This window comes from Vipera ursinii (assembly GCF_947247035.1).
Source record: "Vipera ursinii genome assembly, chromosome: 4".
Classification (NCBI taxonomy): Eukaryota; Metazoa; Chordata; class Lepidosauria; order Squamata; family Viperidae; genus Vipera; species Vipera ursinii.
This window is the reverse complement of record NC_139514.1, coordinates 55,633,388-55,655,314: the sequence shown is the minus strand read 5'-3', so window position 1 is coordinate 55,655,314 and position 21,927 is coordinate 55,633,388. Positions and strand designations below refer to the sequence as shown.

Below are 21,927 nucleotides of genomic sequence, written 5' to 3'. Positions count from 1 at the left end.
AATGCAGTGTGCATTACACAACCAAGACAGAAGAACAGTTATTATACAGTAAATGCACTCTTTAGCACGCTGAGGTTTTGAAATTACTTGCATTGACTTTTGCTTTTCTTAAAAAAGAAGAAAAGAAAGGAAAACCACACATACACACAAATGTCTTAAATAAGTAAGTAGGTTTTTAGAGCAGCAACTCACCACAACTAAGAATCTACATTGCACAGAAGGTATAATTTAAAAACAAAGGGTATCAAAAATACTGTCACGTTGATACTCACATACGGCTGACAATTCCTCTCTCACTATTAAAGATGCCTCAGATAATAATAATAATAATAATAATAATAATAATAATAATAATAATAATAATAATAATAATAATAATAATAATTCATTATTTGTTCTAAAAGGACAGATAAGAATTTTTGTTGGGCTGTTTTTGGAGTAGGGGGTTTAGCAAAATTTCAGCAATGCTTAGACAAGTTGCTCAGTAGAATATACTTCCTAAAAGAAAAGCAGGATATGAATAGCGTGCAACTAATAACATGCACATTAACTGAAAAGTTTCGTGATCTCTCTATATTCTTGTTCTGGTATTTCTGAAAATAGCAAGTTTCACGTAAAAATACAATAAACCAAATGGCTATATTTGCATGACATGCTTAAGCTTGTTTATTGGAATCATAGTTGACCCCACTGATCCAATTTTCTGGATTCGTATAACAAACACAGTGAATCATAAATTAGCTTCACAGGCTGGAGTTTCACCATGCATTGAGCTAAATTGTGATTAGCTGCTTTGTAGTTTAGTGTGTTGTATGAACTCAACCAGGGTGTTCCCCACATATTTAGTTGGGTTTCCAAGCCAAGCTCAGATATATGCAAATATATATGCAATCAATAAGTTTTATTCATGGGGGAGAGGGACAAGATTCCTGCTTGTCTGTAGCAATATACCATGAGTGTCTTTTGTTTTCAGATTGAAACACAAAAGCCAGTAAGACAGAGCAATCCTGAATCCTTCCCTCCTGCAATGCACTCCCAAAGTGTGTGAAACAGACATGCCCACTACTCCAAATGAAAAGCAAGGGAGGTCCTGAACAAACCTTAGTTGTAATATCTGTATGTGACTGCCTAATAATGTTTGTCTGTTCTAGATTCTCACTGCATAATATATTTAAGGTATTTTCAGGGATGTCAACAAGAAAAGAAAGTTTTGCTTTTTTATATATATTACATTTGCCATGTGTGAAATCATTTGTGTTTAGTAATTTCACACAGTAATGACATCCAGTTTCCATTGCTGAAAATAATTCATGTAGATTTACAACTTGTAACAGAATTTTATTCAGATGTGAAAATATGCCAATTATAGTTTTGGCTTAAGAATGGGACTGCAATATCTAGTACCGCAGTATTTTTAAACTTGATATTCTAGACAATCCTGGCATGTTAACAAATTCTCTGGTAATCTCTTAGAAACAACACAATCAAGTTAAAGTGGCCAAGTTTAAGTAATCTACAAACTAACAGAACTTAAAGAGACTTAATATGGATTGTGTTCTTTCTTTTTCAAAAGAATTAGGAATTTATTAGTGACTTGATCCAATATAGTATCAGAATATGGAAAGGATTCCATGTTATCCAAAATGAATACATCACACTGGAAATTAAAAAAAAATCATTAAGGATGTCACAAATTTTCCCAGCATAAGCCACTTTTCTTTCACCTGTTTTGTAACAGTTGTGATGGGAGAAAGGTGTTTCTAACAATAAGATGGCCAACTCAAAGGCTTACAACCATTACAAATTGATTACAGGGTTTTAGATTACTCACTTATTCAAAAGATCCACCACTTGGCCTCCCCCCCTTTTCTTAATCTATTGCACTGAAAAATTATCAAGCCCCAAATCCTCTGTGGCCCATGTTTCCTGTAACAAAATAATGTTATATTTAGAGATATAATCCATAAATGATTTATCCCTACACTTGCAGTACAGCAGTATCTGCAGTATTCCGTGAAAGGATGTTCAGTGCCTGTGAATGCCTTATCAATTAGCAGATAGCACCTGAGGACTTTCTAGGAAAGCACTTCTTGTGTGACTCTTCCAAATCTGGTGGTAGTCCATCACAACCCATTGACTGGTTTTGAGGCCAATGATCCTCCAAAGGGCATGAGAAAAGTTCTCTTGTTGAAGGTATGTAATCACATTCTTGGAGATGGTCTGTGCTAATCACAAATGTTGTTACATATCAGCTGCTGATTTACAAAGTACGTTCTTCATGGTTTCTGGATACAGACCTACAAGTACCTAATTAGCGGTGGAGATTTGAATCCTCTGATAGGTATGGATAAAATTGCATGCTAATTTAAAGAACAGGGTCTGTTTTTATTTTATTTTTTACTCTAAAGTTAAGACCAGGATTACAGGGAAAGAAGGATGTTGGCTTTGCCAATAAAAACAATCCCAATTACTCGATTGTTTTTCAGCAATGTAAACTATGCACTTCAGAAACATGTACTAGTTTAGAAGAACTGTGGAAGGGGAAAATCTTATAATATGAATAAAACTAATTTATCTTCAAACTTATAGCCTTGTTTTTGTTTCAATTTCTATTTCTTTTGCTTTGATGCTCTAGCTTAACTCTACAGATCTGGCTTTAGTGATTTAGTATCCATTCAACAACAGCCTCTGTTGGAAACAGCAATTTGATCTGGTTTCTGAACAGACAACTTGAAATCGGTTTTGGATTGAAAAGAGCTTAATTGGTTTCCCTAATAAACCAACCTGTCCATTGCACTGAGGTAGATAAGACTGGCCTGGAGTGCTAGTCTTTTTCCTTATAATGTTAATTTTATCAAATAATGTTCTGAGACAAAGCGCTATATGTACAGCTAGTATTTGAAATCAGGATGTAGGCACTTCTAATAATCGGCATCAGTATACACATCTCACTTATCAAATTAGATGTCAAACTAGTAACAAAAACGGTTTAGATTAATTTGGTTGGAATCTAGCAAAAGGTTGAGTGAGGGGGGAAAAACTGCCTATGAATGGGTTTGAAATCACCTAGCTTTGCTGGAATGTGAAGGTAGCATGATTTGAATTTCTTTTTGAGACATTCAGAATTGGTGAAAACAAAAATAATAGGTTTGTGTATATTGCTAGGTAGGGGCACATACATTTGACTATGACCTTTTGAACTAAGTCCTTAAGCATTCATTATATACCAAACACCAAACTACTGGTAGTCCTTTCTCTTTTTAGAACAGGGGTCTTCAAACTCGGCCCTTTTATGACTCATGGACTTCAACTCCCAGAATTCCTCAGCCAGGCATGCTGGCTGAGGAATTCTGGGAGTTGAAGTCCATGAGTCAAAAAAGGGCTGAGTTTGAAGACTCCTGTTTTAGAATATGTATTATTAAAAACATGCTACAGTACTCAAATAGGCTTTGAGATTGGTTTCCAATTTGCTCTCTTTCGGGTTTTGCGTTCACAGAAAATAGATAAAACAGACAATGACTACTTGAAATTCCACCAAGAAAATGAGACTGAACAGACACTACAAAACAGAATGCTGGGAGAAAGAAGCTGGGTATTCATCTTGATTTTCAAATTCTTCTACATCATTCACTGTAATATAATATAATATTAAAAATTTGGTTCATGAGACCAGCTCATATGATTAAAGCTCCAAAGATGGGTATTAAGGAGAACCAATATCAGATTTCTCACCTTCTTTATTTTTAAGCATTCGGTTTAAAGAGCACCTTTTCATACAACTGGAAAAATGCGTAGACTACTGTGGAATTTCTTGTGGGAAAACACTTATAAGATGCAGCAAGAAGTGTTGACAGAACATTTTCTGTTTTTCCACTTATAATAAAAGATAGACATTCTCAGTCTAGTTGCCAGAACTACAGCTACCTTAGAAGAAATATACTTTCCAGGAGAGGAAACTCTTGGGATCAGCAGTGACATTTTTCAAAACTGAAACAAGTTTCCATTTTAGTTCTTCTAAGGGTCAGACGACAACATGATTTGCAACTGAGCTTTGAAAACTCATCGGCCACAACCAAAGAGCCACATTCTAGAACTGCACATTGTCACATTTGTCCTCTTATCTCTCTGCTCGAATTTTGTATCTGAGAACAAAATAGGCAATGAGACGTAAGGAGATGAAGAAAATTCCAAGCACAATGAAGTCCAAATAAAGTTTAGCATTTTCTACATCCAGCTCTTTGAGGATAGCCTTTGACTTCTGAAAATGACAAGTGTCATCTTTGTCACAATGAAGATCTTCTCGATCCAAACCATAGATGGAAAGAATGACACCTTCAAATCCATACCTATGGGGAGGAATCATTTGCAAGGTCAAACTTAAAGCAAGCCCAGATCTACACCATACTGGCGAAGAAATGCCAGAAATACTGTATATAGCAACAGAATTATTATTTGATTAATCTTTATATTTTGGTTCTACTGATCACTCAAGGGGGTTAATAAGAAATGAAATAGACTATATATATTAAAAAACATACATTTGAATTAATGCAAAAAATGTTTGGTTTTTTTTTTTAAAAAAAACACCTCTCCAACTGAAAATAAAGGGGTTGTCTCTCAACAGAGATTTTTTTTTTACCTCTCATGGTCAGGAGAGTTGTATTGGATTATTAGGCTGAAAACTTGAACCAAAGCAGCTCAAAGGGTTTGTGCTAAGGCAAGCTTTGAACTCGGACTGTACAACTCAGGTCCAATTTCAGATATCCAGCAGATCAAACTGGCTTACTCATATCTGGACTCCAGAAAGTGAAATTATATACAGCTTTCATGCACGTTCATCTTTTTTTTTAGAAGCACATGAATGCAGGTTTGCACAGCACATATACCTGTGCATATAGACAAATACACATACCAATAATACTTAAAGGTGAAAATAGCTAGCTCTGTGAAAATAAAATTCCAAAGAATGGTCTAAAATAGGGGTCCCCAACCCCCAGTCCATGGACCGGTACCGGTCCGTGGCATGCCAGCAGTCGGTCCACACAAACAAGCAAAGCCCCCCTCCACAGGATGCAAGCATGCAGGCACAAAACCATGCAATCACTGGTCTGTGGAAAACCTTTCTCCTCGGAACCGGTCCATGGTGCCCCAAAAGTTGGGGACCTCTGGTCTAAAAAGATAGAGCCTTTGCAGAGTTAGCTTGAAAAAAACAAGAAACGCCCTTCAAACGTACCTGACGTAAGACATGTAGGACATCCACTGGAGATAAGCAGGAATGGTATCAAAACTGACAAAGAAGCCTGAGAAGAGAAGAACTGGGATTGCTGTAACAGGACCAACAAATGTTGCCACCTTAAAAAAACAAAAACAAATATTTTTTTAAATTAACAAATCAAACTTCGGATCAAACTATGATGAGAATCATACTGGCTAAAAAACTGTTTCAGTGACATATGGCACGGACTGCAAAAACATAATGAGTACAGTTCAATTCCAGCTACCAATACATAATTCCCCAAGCTTTGGCTATGCTGGCTGGGAAGAATGGAACTGGAAATCCCAAGCCCACTGGAGGGCATCAGGTTGACCCAGGCTCACCAAAGAAAGAGATACAGAAGATCACATAAAGCAGAAGAGACCTGAAGTGAGTTGGATGCTGCTCCAATCAGAAGTCCCAGGGACTGAGCCACCAGTGATGTCATGGTCCCCAGTGCTGCAAACAGGAGAAATCGCAGAGCATCAGAGGGCTGCGCTGTCATCCAGTACACAATGCTGCAGTAAGCCACAGGAAACATAATCTGTAGTAGACAAATAACAGAATATGGTGCTCTGTTAAGTCAAAAGTAAAGGGAGGAAATATATCCCTATTTAACATCAAGAAGACAAGAGAGAGAGAGAGATGGGTGTCCTATCTCATTGTCTTTATGAGCTGAATGGTATTATTAGTTCCTGTATCTACCAATGCACATGAGAAGTCAGACACTATAGTACTTTTCCTACTTCTTATCAGATGAGTCACGTCCTATCGGGATTTTTCCGGAGTAGAACTCTAGTTTATGAAATAGTTGGCATGTACATATAGATGGAGACCACTGGAGTAGCTTCAGGAGCAGACACCAGCCTTGTGAAAAATACAGCTACTTTGATAATTTGAAGAGAGTGTTTTGTTTGCCCAGGCACATAGAATGAAACATATTACGTTACGTGCTCTGCACGTGCCTAAAGTTTTATTATTTACTTACAGAGACCTGGTTGGGCCCAGAGGGTGGTGTCCCTCTGGTTGATCTTTGCCCATCAGGTTTCCGGGTGCTGCACCGGCCTCGGGCTCAAGGTAGGGGTGGAGGAGTGGCGGTAGTCATGAGGGAGACCTTATGTCTGCGGGAGGCCACCGTTGTCCAAATAGCCGGGTGTGAGTCTCTCCTCCTGAGATGTGGCCCTAGGGCTCAGTTGGGCTTGCTGCTGGTGTACTTTTCACCTAGTCGCATAGCAGCAGCCCTGCCTGAGCTTCTCGACATCCTCTCGGGGTTGGTGATTGAGTTCCCCAAATTTATGATTTTGGGTGACTTCAATCTACCATCCCTGGGGGGATCATCTGAGTTAGCTCGGGAGTTCATGGCTTCCATGATGGCCATGGACCTGATGCAAGTTATTCAGGGTCCAACTCATGGGGGGGTCACACACTCAATTTGGTTTTTCTATCTGGACGGTGGTTAGATGATCTGGGTGGGGGTTCCCCAATTGTTATGCCCCTGTCATGGACCGATCATCATCTCCTGCGGTTGGTCTTCCGTTTTGCCACTCCCCGTCTTGGGTTGTTGAACCAACGAGATGGTTCCGCCCTAGGTGCTTAATGGACCCTGAGCAGTTCCAGGTGGTGCTTGGGTCCCCACCTGCCTCCTTCGCTCACAGCTCGGCCGATGCCCTAGTGGAAGCCTGGGAAAAGGCAGCCACAGAGGCACTCGACCGAGTTGTACCCATGCGGCCCCTGACCCAGTACAGATCCCAGTGGGCTCCATGGTTTTCTATGGAGCTCCAGAAGATGAAGCATCGGAGACGGGGCCTAGACAGCTGTTGGAGATCCAGCCGGTCTGAATCCGACCAATTGTGACTAAGGTCTTTTACAAGATCTTATCTCGCGGCAATGAGGACGGCAAGGTCTAACTACTTTGCTACCCTCATCACGTCCACAGATAATCGCCCGGCTGCCCTGTTTAGGGTAACCTGCTCCCTCCTTAATCAGGAGGTGAGGGAGGAGCCCTTGCAGGGTCATGCCGAGGAGTTTAGTCAACATCTGTTGGACAAAATTGCTTGGATCCGGACCGGTTTGAACTCCGACTGGGCAGAGTCTGACGATGAGGACATGGGCAGTCTTGTTGATGATATCTGGGAGGAGTTCGATCCTGTGACTCCTGAAGACGTGGACAGGATCATGGGGAAGCTGAGCTCCACGTGTTTGTTGGACCTGTGCCCCTTCTGGCTGGTTTATGCGGCTCGGGATGGGACATGAGGCTGGCTCCAGGCAGTGATAACTGCTTCCTTGAGTGAGGGTAGTTTTCCCACCGCCTTGAAGGAGGCGGTGATGAGACCCCTCCTCAAGAAGCCTGCCCTGGACCCAGCTGTATTAAACAACTTTCGTCTGGTCTCCAACCTTCGCTTTCTTGTGAAGGTTGTTGAGAGCGTGGTGGCGCATCAGCTCCCTTTGTTCCTGGAGGAAGCTGATTATCTGGACCCGTACCAATCGGGTTTCAGGCCCGGGTACAGCATGGAGACAGCACTGGTCGCGCTGGTTAATGGTCTCTGGCGGGCTCGGGACAGGGGTTGTTCCTCTGTCCTAGTCCTGTTAGATCTCTCAGCGGCTTTTGATACCATCGACCATGGTATCCTGCTGCGACGTCTCAGGGGGTTGGGAGTGGGAGGCACTGTTTTTCAGTGGTTCTCCTCCTACCTTCTGGGACATTCGCAGTTGGTGTTGGCAGGGGGGCAGAGGTCGACCTTGAGGCCTCTCGTTTGTGGAGTTCCTCAGGGGTCAGTCCTCTCGCCTCTCCTGTTCAACATCTATATGAAGCCTCTGGGTGAGATCATTCGTGGTTTTGGAGTTGGGTATCATCAGTATGCTGATGACACCCAGCTTTTCATTTCAACCCCAAACCACCCCAGTGATGCCCTCGACGTGATGTCCCGTTGCCTGGAGGCAGTCCAGGTCTGGATGGGGAGGAACAGGCTTCGGCTCAACCCTGACAAGACTGAGTGGCTGTGCGTGCCGGCATCTCGGGAAATTCAGATTATTCCACCTCTTACTATGGGGGGTGAGTTATTACCCCCTGTAGATAGGGCTCGCAACTTGGGGGTCCTCCTAGATTCACAGCTCTCCTTAGATCATATAGGAGCTGTGACTAGGGGGGCCTTCGCCCAGGTTCGCCTAGTGCGCCAGTTGTGGCCCTATCTGGACCGGGATGCCTTGTGTACAGTCACTCATGCGCTCGTGACTTCTCGTTTAGACTACTGCAATGCTCTCTAAATGGGGCTGCCCTTGAGGGCCACTCGGAGGCTTCAGCTGGTGCAGAATGCAGCCGCGCGAGTTGTGTTGGGGGTCTCCCGATACTCCCATGTTACACCTCTGCTCCGTGAGCTGCATTGGCTTCCAGTTGCCCTCCGGGTGAGATTCAAGGTACTGGTGATGACCTATAAAGCCCTACATGGCATGGGACCGGATTACCTACGGCAACACCTGCTGCCGGCGTCAACCTCCCTCCGTCTAGTGCGCTCCCACAGAGAGGGCCTACTCAGGGTGCCACGGATCAGAGAATGTTGACTGGTGACCCCCAGGGGGAGGGCGTTCTCTGTGGGCACGCCAGACCTGTGGAACCGCTTACCGGTTTTGCTCCGGATGGCCCCCGACCTTCACTCCTTCCGACGTGATCTAAAAACATATTTGAACAATCCGGCCTGGTCTGATGGGTTTGGGGTCTGGGGTTTTAACATGGATTTTGAATTGGCGGAGGCAAGGACGAGAGAGACGACGTCTTCGGTTCAAAAGTTTATTGACATAGCCCGGACGAAACGGGGCGATTACAACGGCCTTATATAGGCAACAGTAAAACAAGTCGACGAATCAGGGGCGGGTGTTTTCCCGCCGAGGGACCCTGTGCCAATAATCAGCTGGCAGCTTTGACATTTCCCCAGTGATAGCGCATGCGCGTTGGCTGGGGAAATCCTGTCAGCTGGCTGCCCAAGCAGCCGGGGTCAGAATCTCTAGCCGGCATTTTGACAGCTAGCGCCTGTCAGAATATGCGGCCTAGGCGCATGCGCCATTTTGACAGCTCAGCGGCTGCCGCCACTTTGACAGTTCGCAGCTTCTGCTGTTTTGACAGCTTGCGGACTGGGGCGCATGCGTGGCTTTTGACAGCTGTCAAACGGCCGCGTGGGGCGGTTTTGACAGCCCGTGGAGCGCGACTGCGCATGCGCGATCCTTTTGACAGCTGTCAGTGCGGCCATGTGGAGTGGCCTGTGACAGCTGTCATTTGTAGGAATACGCTGCAGATTTTAACCAATGTACTACATCGGGCATAATTATTTAATGTTTTTAACTTTTGTATTTCGTATTTTGATATTTATTGCCCTGTACACCGCCCTGAGTCCTTCGGGAGAAGGGCGGTATAAAAATCTAATAAATATAAATATAATATAAATATATAAATTTAATTTAGATGTAGCTCATCCCCCTGATAAGGCAACTCTAGGCAGCTTACAGATTTAACCTAATTGCAACTCAAATATAGCTGGTTTATCTTTTCCTCAAAATTTGGCAGTTACTGGAAAGTGATTCATGAAACCATCCATCTGTTATTTAAATTTCATTTCTTGGCATAATTCTAAAATGCAATTTGGCTATCTCGTTTTCCAGTGTATAATAAAAAGAAAATATTTACAACTGTTGGCAAACCTATGGCATGCGTGCCAGGAAGGGCACTCAGAGCCCTCTCTGTGGGCATGTGCACCGTTGCACCAGCCCCACTTCCCTCCACAGCCCCCTCCTCACCAGCCGCCCCCCCTAGAGGAGAGTCACCCCTCAGCGCGGCACAAGCAAGCACTGTAGCCAAGGACATGGCAGCCAGGCAATGGGGACAAGACTCTGCCCTCGCACCCTGTCACATGCAGATGATGCTGCGGGGCATGGGCAGAGGGCGTGGCCATCATGGCGCTGCTGAGCTGCCTGGGTGATCTGCTGCAGCGGGCCGTGGAGGCAGTGTGTAGCCCTGCAGGGGACGGGGTGGGGCGGAGGGATGGGGTGGGGCGGTTTTGGGGCACTTGATCTCTAAAAGGTTCACCATCACTGCCACACAGCATATATTTATGTACTATAAAAGGATTTGTAGCAGTATTAATTCATACTCCTGATGAAATGACATATTGCATTTTGCAAGCCACGTAAGAAAATTTCATTTGATTACTATTGCTATCTATCTTCCTGTCCTAAATTAAACATGAGGCACAGAGAGAGATTTACCTGAAAAGGGACATCAGCCATAGTTTTAGCCAAGTAATAAGCCTTCAGACTGTACCAATAATTCAGATGTTCTCTAAGAAATACTCCCATCTCAAGAGGAACTATACAAAAAAAATAAAAATAGCACTTGAAATACAGAAAATCCAAAGCAATTCTAGAAATTAATGCCATATTTAAAAGAGGAGTTAAACAGGGCTGTTTACTTGCTCCCTTCTTATTTAATTTCTACATTAATGATATTACAATGGTCATGAAGTCACAGTGTATTTTCTCCCTTTTATTTAATGGATAGAAAATGCCAGTATTAATATATGCTGATGACATGGCTCTTATTTCCTGTGTTGAAATTGGCTTTAGCAAATTACTAACCAGACTTGTTGTGGGAAAAAGGAGGGAAATGGAAGATAAATTATAATAAAACAAAGACAGTTGTTTTTGGCAAAAGTAATAGTAAATACAGATGGACAATTGATCCTAGACATGAACCAGAAACCTTAAGAGTTTCACAACCCATTGACTACTGGAAGATTATGTTCTGTTAAATAATAAGTTTTAGTAACCCTTTATACATGATTGTACATTGTTTGTTGATCAAAGGGATTGTTTGATAAGCAATCCCTTTGCAGCAATCCCAGCCTCCATTTTGGAGCAGCTGTTGGCACTTTAAAACCCTAAAGTGAAAAGACAATTTCCCTCTTAGTTGCACAGATTTAGCAAAGAAAGACAAGGATTAGCTTGGAAGACTAGTTCTCTCTTTTGGCTGCTGAATTCACTTACCTTATAGTAAGCAAAAAGGATTAGGATGAAAGGCTGCTAAAACCAGACTAGCTGATTAACCAGAGGGAAGGGGAATAAATGGTCAGAGAAGGGGAAGAGTTTTAGCTGGTAAACAAGCTTGCTTTCATTGTTCTCATGTTTGTTGGTGAAAGGGTGCTAGCCAAAGTGGTAGATTTTAGAATATTTTTCCTGAATCTTGATTGGGAACCATCATTTGCTACTGATTATAAAGGTAGTATTTTAAAACACTCTAATCTGCCCCAACCCAAATTCTTCTGTTGGTTTTTTAAAATTGTTTTGTAGATAGAGCTATCTTTCATTAACTAAGCTAAGTGAGAGTAGCTGGATTGTATGAAAATGGGAAGTTATCTGACAATACCCCCCAGTGGAAGAACAAGGAAACACATATGGGAAATAGGAAGGAGCGCTTGAATGATCAACTGGTAATCCTAGGTTCAGCAAGATTTAAACAAATGCATGTTTCAGGTACCTATCACTCTCCTGAACTTACACCACATTGCAAACACTGTAAATGCTGCTCAGTCTCATTGCTGAAAACCTGTAAAACTCTGGGACTACTGCAATTTATACACATTTTTTTCCTGCCAACTTATAGATAATAATAATAATAATAATAATAATAATAATAATAATAATAATAATAATAATAATAATAATAATAATAATTAATAATAATAATAAAGTTGTAAGGGACCTTGGAGGTCATCTAGTCCAACCCCCTGCTCAGGCAGGAAACCTTATACCATTTCAGGCAAATGGCTGTCCAGTCTCTTCTTAAAAACCTCCAGTGTTGGAGCATTCACCACCTCTGGAGGCAGGTTGTTCCACTGGTTAATTGTTCTAACTGTCAGGATGGGAGAAAAGTGGATGTGTGGATGAACTATATGTCTTTTCTTGGGATCACCTGCCACCTACGCCACAAAAAAGACACATTGGGTTCAGCAAATGCAGACAGAAAGCTGACTGCGGGACATGAGGGCAGTCATTTTCAGACTAACTCACCTCGTTGGGTAATTATTTTGGGGGAAATAGATGGCAGGAGTATTAGGCATCTTCACTGCCTTGAAACACATATAAGAAGGCAGAAAATGATGATAATGTATGCACTGCTGAAAGGCCTGTACAGTCTTTTTTTTTCCTATGAACTCAAAAGTGCGGCTCAGCCCGTGCGCGTGTGTGCGTGCATGCGCATGTATGCATAAAACAACTACATGGAATTTTGCTAGTATTACTGAAACTATTTAATAGGCGGCTTATCAAATTATTAGCATATTGCCAAGCTTCCACCACTGGTGCCATATGAACATTTACATCATCTGTCGTGATTCCCTGCCAATGTAACCAAAGACTAGGAATTTGGGGGAATTGAAGTTCAGGGTATTTGGGGAGCAGCTGGCTAAAGCTTAATCAGCTATCTGACACTGGTTACTCACATGTAAGGACCGTTGGCATGAGAGCAGCAAACATAAGAAACAACATGGAAAAAAAGAGGAAGCCAGAATTGCTGAGGACTTTCTTTGCTTCATTTCCAATCCCCAAATACAGCAAGCCTATCAGAAGTCCAATTCCAATGTGAGATGTTACCCGCAGATGTGTCAGGACCTGTTAGGAGGGAAAAGTATCTTTGAGCTAAGAATATTTTTGAGTTAGGAAATCCCATAGCATGCTAATGTCTATACCAGGGGTGGGCAACCTCGGCTCTTTTATGACTTATGGACTGACTCAGGAATTCTGGGAGTTGAAGTCCATGAGTCATAAAAGAGCCGAGGTTGCCTACCCGTGGTCTATACAGCATACACACATGCTGAATGACAGACAAGACGATGTTCTCCGTATAGCATGGAAGAGAGAATGCAAACGATTTTCTAAAACAATGTGATTTTTGTACTAGTCTAGCCTAAGAGGTAAAGGTAAAGGTTCCCCTGCACATGCGTACTAGTCGTTTCCGACTCTAGGAGCCGGTGCTCATCTCCATTTCAAAGCCGAAGAGCCAGCGCTTGTCCGAGGACGTCTCCGTGGTCATGTGGCCGGCATGACTAGACGCCAAAGGCGCACGGAACGCTGTTACCTTCCCACCGTAGTGGTCCCTATTTTTCTACTTGCATTTTTACATGCTTTCGAACTGCTAGGTTGGCAGAAGCTGGGACGAGTAACAGGCGCTCACTCTGCTACGCGGCACTCGGGATTTTGGTGGGTCGAATCCCGAGTGCCGCGTAACAGAGTGAGCGCCTGTTACTCGTCCCAGCTTCTGCCAACCTAGCAGTTTGAAAGCACATAAAAATGCAAGTAGAAAAATAGGGACCACTACAGTGGGAAGGTAACAGCATTCCGTGCGCCTTTGGTGTCTAGTCATGCCGGCCACATGACCACGGAGACGTCCTCGGACAAGCGCTGGCTCTTTGGCTTTGAAACGGAGATGAGCACCGGCCCCTAGAGTTGGAAACAACTAGCACGCATGTGCGGGGGAAACTTTACCTTTACTAGTCTAAGAGGCTTCTTGTACGTAATGCTTCCAGGTAATGTTTTCAGTTAGTGAAAAAATTAAAGTATCTTCCTAAATTTTCCAGGGTGAAAAAAGAAGGAATAGATTTGCAATAACTATCAGATGTGAGTCAAAAGTGAGGGAGCGATGGGAAGATAAAAAAGAAGAAAATATACTTGGGAAGAAAATACAGGGCTGGACAAAGATTTTGCTACAGTTCATTTTAGAATTTTAATTCCATACATTTCCCAGTATTTTGTACTCATTCATTAAGGTCAATAGGGTTGCACTAGAAGGGAGCAAAATTGAAGTCCTTTTAGAGCATGGATGATGTTACAGAGGTCGTAGCTCAAAAGAGACGGGGAAAGAAACAGAGGCTTAAATGCTAATAACGTTCTTAGTATTATTTAAAGCACATTATACATCCATATAAAGCTTAATATCCATAGTTCCATTTACATCTCCTGAGTTTTGAGATGCAATGATTCAATTATGCAACACTAAAAGTACCTATCTTTTTTATTTTATTTTATTTTAGGCACTTGATATCAGTAATATGGCTTCATAGGCCAAAACTGATTGTTTACAATGCACTTTTCTTTCTTTTAGTTAAAATCTGAGCCTTACCGAATCCCTCATTATGGTGAGAAAAGTTCTTTTGAACAGTATGCAAAACTGAGTAAGACAGCTGGCTGAGAAGCTATGACAACCTTCCATGGATGAAGAATCCTGGTGCAAAACACAAGTGGAAAAGAAATCTTTGGTTTGTATTGTTTCTCGGGTTTCAACAGCAATATCAATGAACATAACTTTGATTCTACAAATTTGCTGTCTAGCGTTTAAGTAAGCATGATATTGAATTCAAACTTGGTTTGTTGCAGTTGGTTCCTATTGAAGGGCAAAATATTTTTTTTAAGAAAAATACACTGGCTGGGTTATTTTTGGGTTGAAATCATATCCACTGATTTTTAAGATATTCTAGCAGAAAGACAATGTTGTGAAATAACAAAATATATGGGCAAAAATGCCAAGATGAGCCAGGAAAATAACCAAGCACAGCCTTATCAGAGAAACATCCACAATGCTGGCACAAAATCAGGTCAGACTGCGCTAGACCTACATTTGTATCAGCAGACTTCTCAGAAGGCGGAACACTAATGTATATCATTTCCAACATACTGAATTTAACTGAAGCTCCCCCACTTCTGGGCTGCAGCAATGATGTTTGACCTGGATTCAGCACACAGTCAAATAATTTAGTTCAGTGAATCGTTGGCCATTAGAATCCATTGCTTAATATCAGACTAGATTTTAATGGAACTTAAATTGAAATAATGTATGACAGGTTGGCTCAAATTTACAATTTTTAGAAAAAGAGTTGTTGATTTAGATTTAAGACCTAGCCAACTAATCTTTAACTTTCTAAACAGAACTCAACCACTTGAATTTAAAACAATTCTTTTTTTGAGATATAGCTCCTTCTCAACAACATTAAACAACATTAAAGTTGTTACCACTAACAACTAGTGATCTATTTATCCATGCATGAGAAGTTCTTTCCTAGTCTGTCACAGACTTGATTTCTCTTCTGTTCCAGGTGAGAAAGATGTTTCAGTGAAAGACTGTAAATACTTTGAATAAAATACTTCACATGATATCAAGATTCGGCATATTAGAATTTTACACTTAAAAATAATTTAGACGTTTACATCAGCTATAATTTTAATCTGTCACTTCCTTTGTGTTTCACCAAACTTTAATGGACAGGAAAAAGAACTGAAATTAAACTCAGTGTTACTAATTACAGGGATTGAATTTCAGACATAAACCTATTCTGGATGGACTGGAATTCCCACTTTAAGAACAGGGTGGCAGTCTATGGGTGCTCCTGGATCTAGCTTTCATGCTGAACAGCCACATGTCATCTGTAGCATGGGAGTCTTTTTACCATACCGACTGTTAAACCAATTTTGCTTCTATCGGGAGAAGAAAGACCTCAAATTAGTAACACATATCCTAGTAGTCACAAAACTAGATTATTACAAATCATTCGTTGTGAGATCATCCTTGACGATAGTCTTAAACTGCAGAGGGGCCAGAATTTGGCACTAAAATTTGGGGAGTTTATTTCTACAAAGAAAAAAGCCATGCTTGTTGCTGGCTGTTTTCTGGGCCCAGTTCAACTGTTCGTGTTGGCATATAAAACCTTTGGGACAAAAATTACCTGAGATGCAGCCCTGTATGATGGGGGGGGTGGTTGTTTAATTGTAGAACTAATTGCTGAGTCACTTTTTATTACAATTTAGAAATAATTCAATAGTAATAATATTCAATAAGTGGGTAAAAATACCAAGTCCACTCTAAATATGTGTCTTGCTATGTGATGAACCATAATAATAATAAATTTATATGTCACCTGACTCCCAGCCGAAGGAAGGGCTGAAAACTAAAGAACTCAAAGAGCTACAGTGCCTGACTTGATCTCCTTTACTTTGAATTACCTCCTCTGATGGTTTGTGCCACAAAAAGGGGTTAAGTTCATTTTCTCCTCCAGAGTTTCTCTTGTAATCTGCATCACACATTCCCTCTTGCACGGCTCTTACAAGCCTGCTGTTCTGATCTCCATATTCACCAGAGGCAACCTCCATCACTAAACAGGTAGAAAAAAACTATTTAATCCTGCTACGTAGAAGAGTAAAAGCCAGATACTTTATTAGAATAATACCCTATCAAAAGCATTATTCCTAGTTGTCAGGCACGCATGAATTTGTGGAGTTTGCCAACCATCAAGACAAAGTGCAGAAGCGTCTACTACGGAACTTGCCATTTTCATCAGCATGCTAACGCATTGCAAAATTCTGCCACTAACCTCAGCTATTTGGGCCACACCTGTAGCAGATTGCATTGTGATGCTGTGACATGGGTGACATTGGAAAAGGGACAGGACTTGCATCATAATGCCCTGACTGACCACCACCACCCCTATATCAAAAAGGCTATTGCCACTCGAAAGCATTTGGCATGCATTTGAAAACAATACTGTAACCACAATTTTTTATGACATACAGTTCATAATTTTAATTAAGGCTAATGTCCATTGGAATTTTAAAGATAGGAAACTGAGTTCCAGCTTATCTGATAAAACTATACTGTCTATTATTTCAACATTTAAGTCAGCCACTTAAGCACAAACAGTATCCTGGAATTAGAAGCAATAGTTTGGATACATGGCAGCCATTGAAAATTAAGGAAAACACAGCAATTACAAAAGATCTGAGAATCACATCAGGAATTAGAAAATACTTCCTGCCTGGCTATAAATAGAGAAATACTGTATGTCATAAACATATTTCTAGGGGTCACAAACTGACCTTGAATGAATGTAGATAGTTCAGATGATATAATTAACATGAAAGTTTAGGGTTAGAGCTGCCAATTTACAGGCATATTATTGGACAGTTTGTGAAAAACAGGTAACTATGGAGAGGAAACAAAGTTTAAGAAACTTCAGAATTTCTGAAATTGTTTAAAATGATTAAAAAAATTATGGCTGATCAATCAACCAATTTAAATGTGAACTTTATTTCAATATCCCTGCAGATAGCTTTAATAATCAACATTACTACAAATTATTATTTTTTTAAAGCACACTTCAGTATGCTATTCTTTACTCCAGGTGAGAAGAACACCTCTAAAGGAAAATATTTCAAAAACATTGTCATGGATATTTCACCTTCCTAATTAAATTCTATTTTCAATATGTAAAGTATACCATCAATTAATGTAAATTGATTGTGACTGCCATATCCTCTTGAATTTATGTTTATTTCCAATAGGAATATGAATTTATCCCCCAAATAAAGCATGTCTTGAGCTTCTGCATTTTTAATCATAAAAGAGAAGAGGGAAAAATCAGCAAATACAGCTTTGTTGTATTTTACTTGCTCTTAGTTTTATTTCAAAGAGGGTTTTTTTAATGAACTAGATCTGGCAATTGTATATACCACTAGGGGGTATAAGATATCAAGAAATATATACATATAATTACCATGCACTGAAGAAGAGCCTAATGCTGGGAAAGATTGAGGGCAATAGAAGAAGGGGACGACAGAGAATGAGGTGGCTGGATGGAGTCACTGAAGCAGTAGGCATGAGCTTAAATGGACTCCAGAAGATGGTAGAGGACAGGAAGGTTTGGAGGAACGTTATCCATAGGGTTGCGATGGGTTGGACATGACTTCGCAGCTAACAACAACAGGTATATATGGTATAGGTAACCTATAGGGGTAGGCAACCTTGGCTCTTTTATGACTTGTGGACTTCAACTCCCAGAATTCCTGAGCCAGCCATGCTGAGGGGAAAGGAAGAGGTTTCCAAGCTGAGCCATGCTGGCTCAGGAACTCTGGGAGTTGAAGTCCATGAGTCATAAAAGAGCCAAGGTTGCCTACCCCTGGATACAGACACAAACACAGACAAGCAGCACACACAGAAATTCAGTATCATTCCCAAAAACTTGTGAAAGAAAGTGAGAACCTCTATCATTTTGCTCACCAAAATCTGCTGGATTGTGATATGTTGGACAATTTAAACCCAAATCTCTCAAATAAGTGACTAGGTTTAATACTTCCCCACGGTAAATGCATTGCCCTTGGCTCAAGACATAGAGCTGAAATAAAGAAAAACAAGAAATTATAAAGAATCTTCCTGTCTAGCTTCAGAATTATGGTGTGCAATCTTATTAAAAAATATCTAAGTGAAAGGAGAAACACTGACATAGTTAAATCTGCAGGATGTTAACAAACTTACTAAGAAGTAATAGGATTTTACAGTATATGATATGTGTTTCTAGGTTTAACTACTGGAAGATATTTCTTGCATTTTAATTTATTGAACTCTCTCCTCATATACGTAAAAAGCATCTATTTTTCTAATGTCTACTCTTATTGTACAACATTTTCATATCAACAATTTTCTCAGGTGTAGCTTTAAATTAGCCCTAAATTTTAATTAACAAAATTATTTGTTACATATGTTAGCATGTATGCACACTAGGGCTAATTCAGATCTAAGGTAATCTCTAATCCCATTTCTCTCATCACAATTTTCCTAAATACACAATCTCAATGTCTTCAATTTCTCAACAATTTCCTAATTCTATTTTATTCTATTTTAACGGCTGACAAATTTCAATATGTTAAATACTTTTATCTAATTACACACAGATTACTAATTTTATTTTGATATGAATTGTTAAACCATACAAATTATTGACAATCTACCCAAAGAGTTGCTTCACCTCACAAATATGTTTTGCCCTATCTTCACAGAATTACATTCAGCCACCTTCATGAAGAGTTATGATAAGGCTGATCTATCTCAGTGAACAGATTAAATGAACAGCAGCTATTGCCGTCAAGCAAAGCAGTCATTCTGCTTGTTTGAAGAAAAACAGGGCACCACTTCACAGAGGCAGTTTGAAGAAACATTTCCTTAGACATCCAGCAAAATAAAGGATGTCTTAAGTACATTTGCATAAACGATATATTCCACATATCGTATGTGGAATATAATAAAAGTCCAAAATGTCTGAGAAAGCTTGAGTGAGAGTTAAAAAGCTGTATGAATGGAAATGTGTGTGAACTCAGCAACACCTCATGTCTTATTCCTGTGCTAAACACCAGGACTGGTAGATCTTCAAGGGAGCACTTCTCTTTCGTGATATTTAAGCAAAGCAACCCTTTGAAATCTCCTCTCCTTTATGAAATAAAACATCCCCACTTATGTTCATCAAAGATGGCTACTTTCACTCAGCTGCTATGATTCTGAGATCTAATGAGCGAGGCAGATTGGCCCTGCCTAGATTTTTTGCAAAGGCAGAATATTATGACATCAAAGTGCTACAGTGGAATTCTAGAGGGAAAATTACCTTATTAAAGCAATTTACTTTAATATTTAGGAATGATTTGTGCACTTCTAATGAATGCATTTACTAAAACGTAAGCAGTTTGAAGGAACAGATAGCAGGAGATAACTTCCTTATAACACTCTGTTCTAACTGATTCCCAAAGTAATTCAACTGCGTTGACTCATCCTTTTCTTCAGGTGTTGTATTACCTATGGGAGGGTGTCACTAATACACAGGTTTTCTCTGTGAAGGATTGTTAATATGACGCTAACAAAGAATCTTTAATGATGAGGAAAGGCCTTTTCAAGACCAGGATCAAAATGGCTCTGATACAGTGTGCACATATGCATGTCTTCCAGCCCTATGATTCTACCTGATCAAAGAGTTCAAAGAGTTTGGCACTGGGCTGATGGATAGTGCAGATGATGGACCGGCCACCTTGGGCTAAAGCCTTCATCAGAGAGACAACTTGAAAGCAAGATGCACTGTCCAGGCCACTATGGGGAAAAAATAAAGAAAACACAGTTTGTCGACTTTGTTTTTTTAATATCCAAAATTGAACTTGGAATGAAGAGTTTGAACAAAAGTTGAGCAAGAGACTCCCACTGGTAATCGTTACTTATTTCCCACACACACATACATTTTAGCCTATCATTTATAACGTTGCTAACACCATATTCTGTGCATCAAAATGTACCCTTGACAACCAGTGCTGTTCATGTGTACACTTCTTATATATTATTCACACATAATAATATATGTGTTACATTTTCATATAACTCAGTACAGTACATTCAATGCTCGAGTGTCATGAACCCAGAGTAAATTAATCTCTCTCATTTTGGGAGCTTTTGAAAGGGCTGGCCTACATTCAGTTAATTAAAGTGATTTGATAGGAGAGCACTTTTGTCAAAGAGCTCATGATACTGAATACAAGTGAGATACTGAAAAAACAGAAAACTCACGTGATTCATTTTGTAAAGCAAAAATTCTTTTTGGGCCGGTGATTTGCCAATCCACAATGGCGGTTACAGATGATATAAACAAATGCAAAGCATGTAATTATTACAGTGCTACCAGCAACCTCTAGTTCACACTATACTAGATGCTACCTACTGTCTTTGCTTATGCTGGTCCTTTCTTTAGAGGGAAAACAAAGCTTGGACTGTAACTACCCAACATTTTTTTTCCTTCCCCCCCCACATTTATTGAGGGCCCTGAGAGATTCTTGAAAATGTAGGAAGCTGCCCCTTTGCTTTACAGTATGTTGTACTGTGATTTTTTTTTTCTATTTAAAAATAGGGAGATTGGCCTGTGACAAGAATATGTCACTGAACCTCCTGGTATTCTCAATACCAAATAATTGGTTGTTGCTGCTGCTGCTGTTATTTATTTATTTATTTATTTATTTTATTTGATTTATATACCGCCCTTCTCCCGAAGGACTCAGGGCGGTGTACAGGGCAATAAAAATAAGAATACAGGATACAAGATTTAAAGTTAAATGATTGTGCCCAATGTAGTAAGTTAGTTAAAAACAATGTTAAAACCCCAAACCCATCAGACCAGGCCGGCTTGTTCGAATAGATAATTTTTTAGATCACGCCGGAAGGAGCGAAGGTCGGGGGCCATCCGTATTTCAGCCGGTAAGCGGTTCCAAAGGACTGGTGCGCCCACCGAGAACGCTCTCCCCCTGGGGGTCACCAGTCGACATTCTCTGACCGGTGGTACCCTGAGGAGGCCCTCTCTGTGGGAGCGTACAGGACGGAGGGAAGTTGACGCCGGCAGTAGGTATTATTAGAGTTATAAAAAAAATCTTGAGACCAACTCATGAAGTCATGGTGATCAATGGATATAGACATATGCTATACATTTTGTTTTTCTTACGGAACTCAAAAGCAATACACATAGCAGTAGGCAACTCCGGTTAAATGCAGGATTTCGCAACCCGCATACACTACACTCAGTGAAGAGATAAATGATGTATTAACACAGGAATTCATACTGACACTTTATTTACCTGATAGAAAGGCAAGATTTCTTTTCAAATAATCACTATAAGTGAATAGAGAGGAAAACAACTGCAGAGTGTACTCTGAAATATATGGATGCCTCTAAAAATTAGCCTATCTGTTGCTTGGGAGGACCAGCTACCCTGTAAATCTAACCTTTTAAAAATGAAATCTAGTTTCTTTTTTTTTTTTCTTTAACCATCCAGCTACCTCTTCTCCTTAC

General features: G+C 40.5%; 1 protein-coding gene across 2 annotated transcripts in view; it reads right to left on the bottom strand.

Moving 5' to 3' along the window:
* Positions 1-3,408: 3,408 nt before the first annotated feature.
* ABCG1 (ATP binding cassette subfamily G member 1) overlaps positions 3,409-21,927 on the bottom strand; it is a 62,297-nt gene continuing 43,778 nt past the window's right edge. For both annotated transcript variants that reach the window (XM_083362371.1, XM_083362372.1), the window contains exons 7-15: positions 20,066-20,189; positions 18,339-18,453; positions 16,289-16,437; positions 14,415-14,516; positions 12,739-12,907; positions 10,508-10,608; positions 5,640-5,798; positions 5,234-5,352; positions 3,409-4,346 (exon numbers count right to left, since the gene is read on the bottom strand). In XM_083362371.1, coding sequence (XP_083218497.1) covers positions 4,118-4,346; positions 5,234-5,352; positions 5,640-5,798; positions 10,508-10,608; positions 12,739-12,907; positions 14,415-14,516; positions 16,289-16,437; positions 18,339-18,453; positions 20,066-20,189 — 1,267 coding nt within the window. In that variant the 3' untranslated portion in view covers positions 3,409-4,117. The remainder of the gene's footprint in view (positions 4,347-5,233; positions 5,353-5,639; positions 5,799-10,507; positions 10,609-12,738; positions 12,908-14,414; positions 14,517-16,288; positions 16,438-18,338; positions 18,454-20,065; positions 20,190-21,927) is intronic.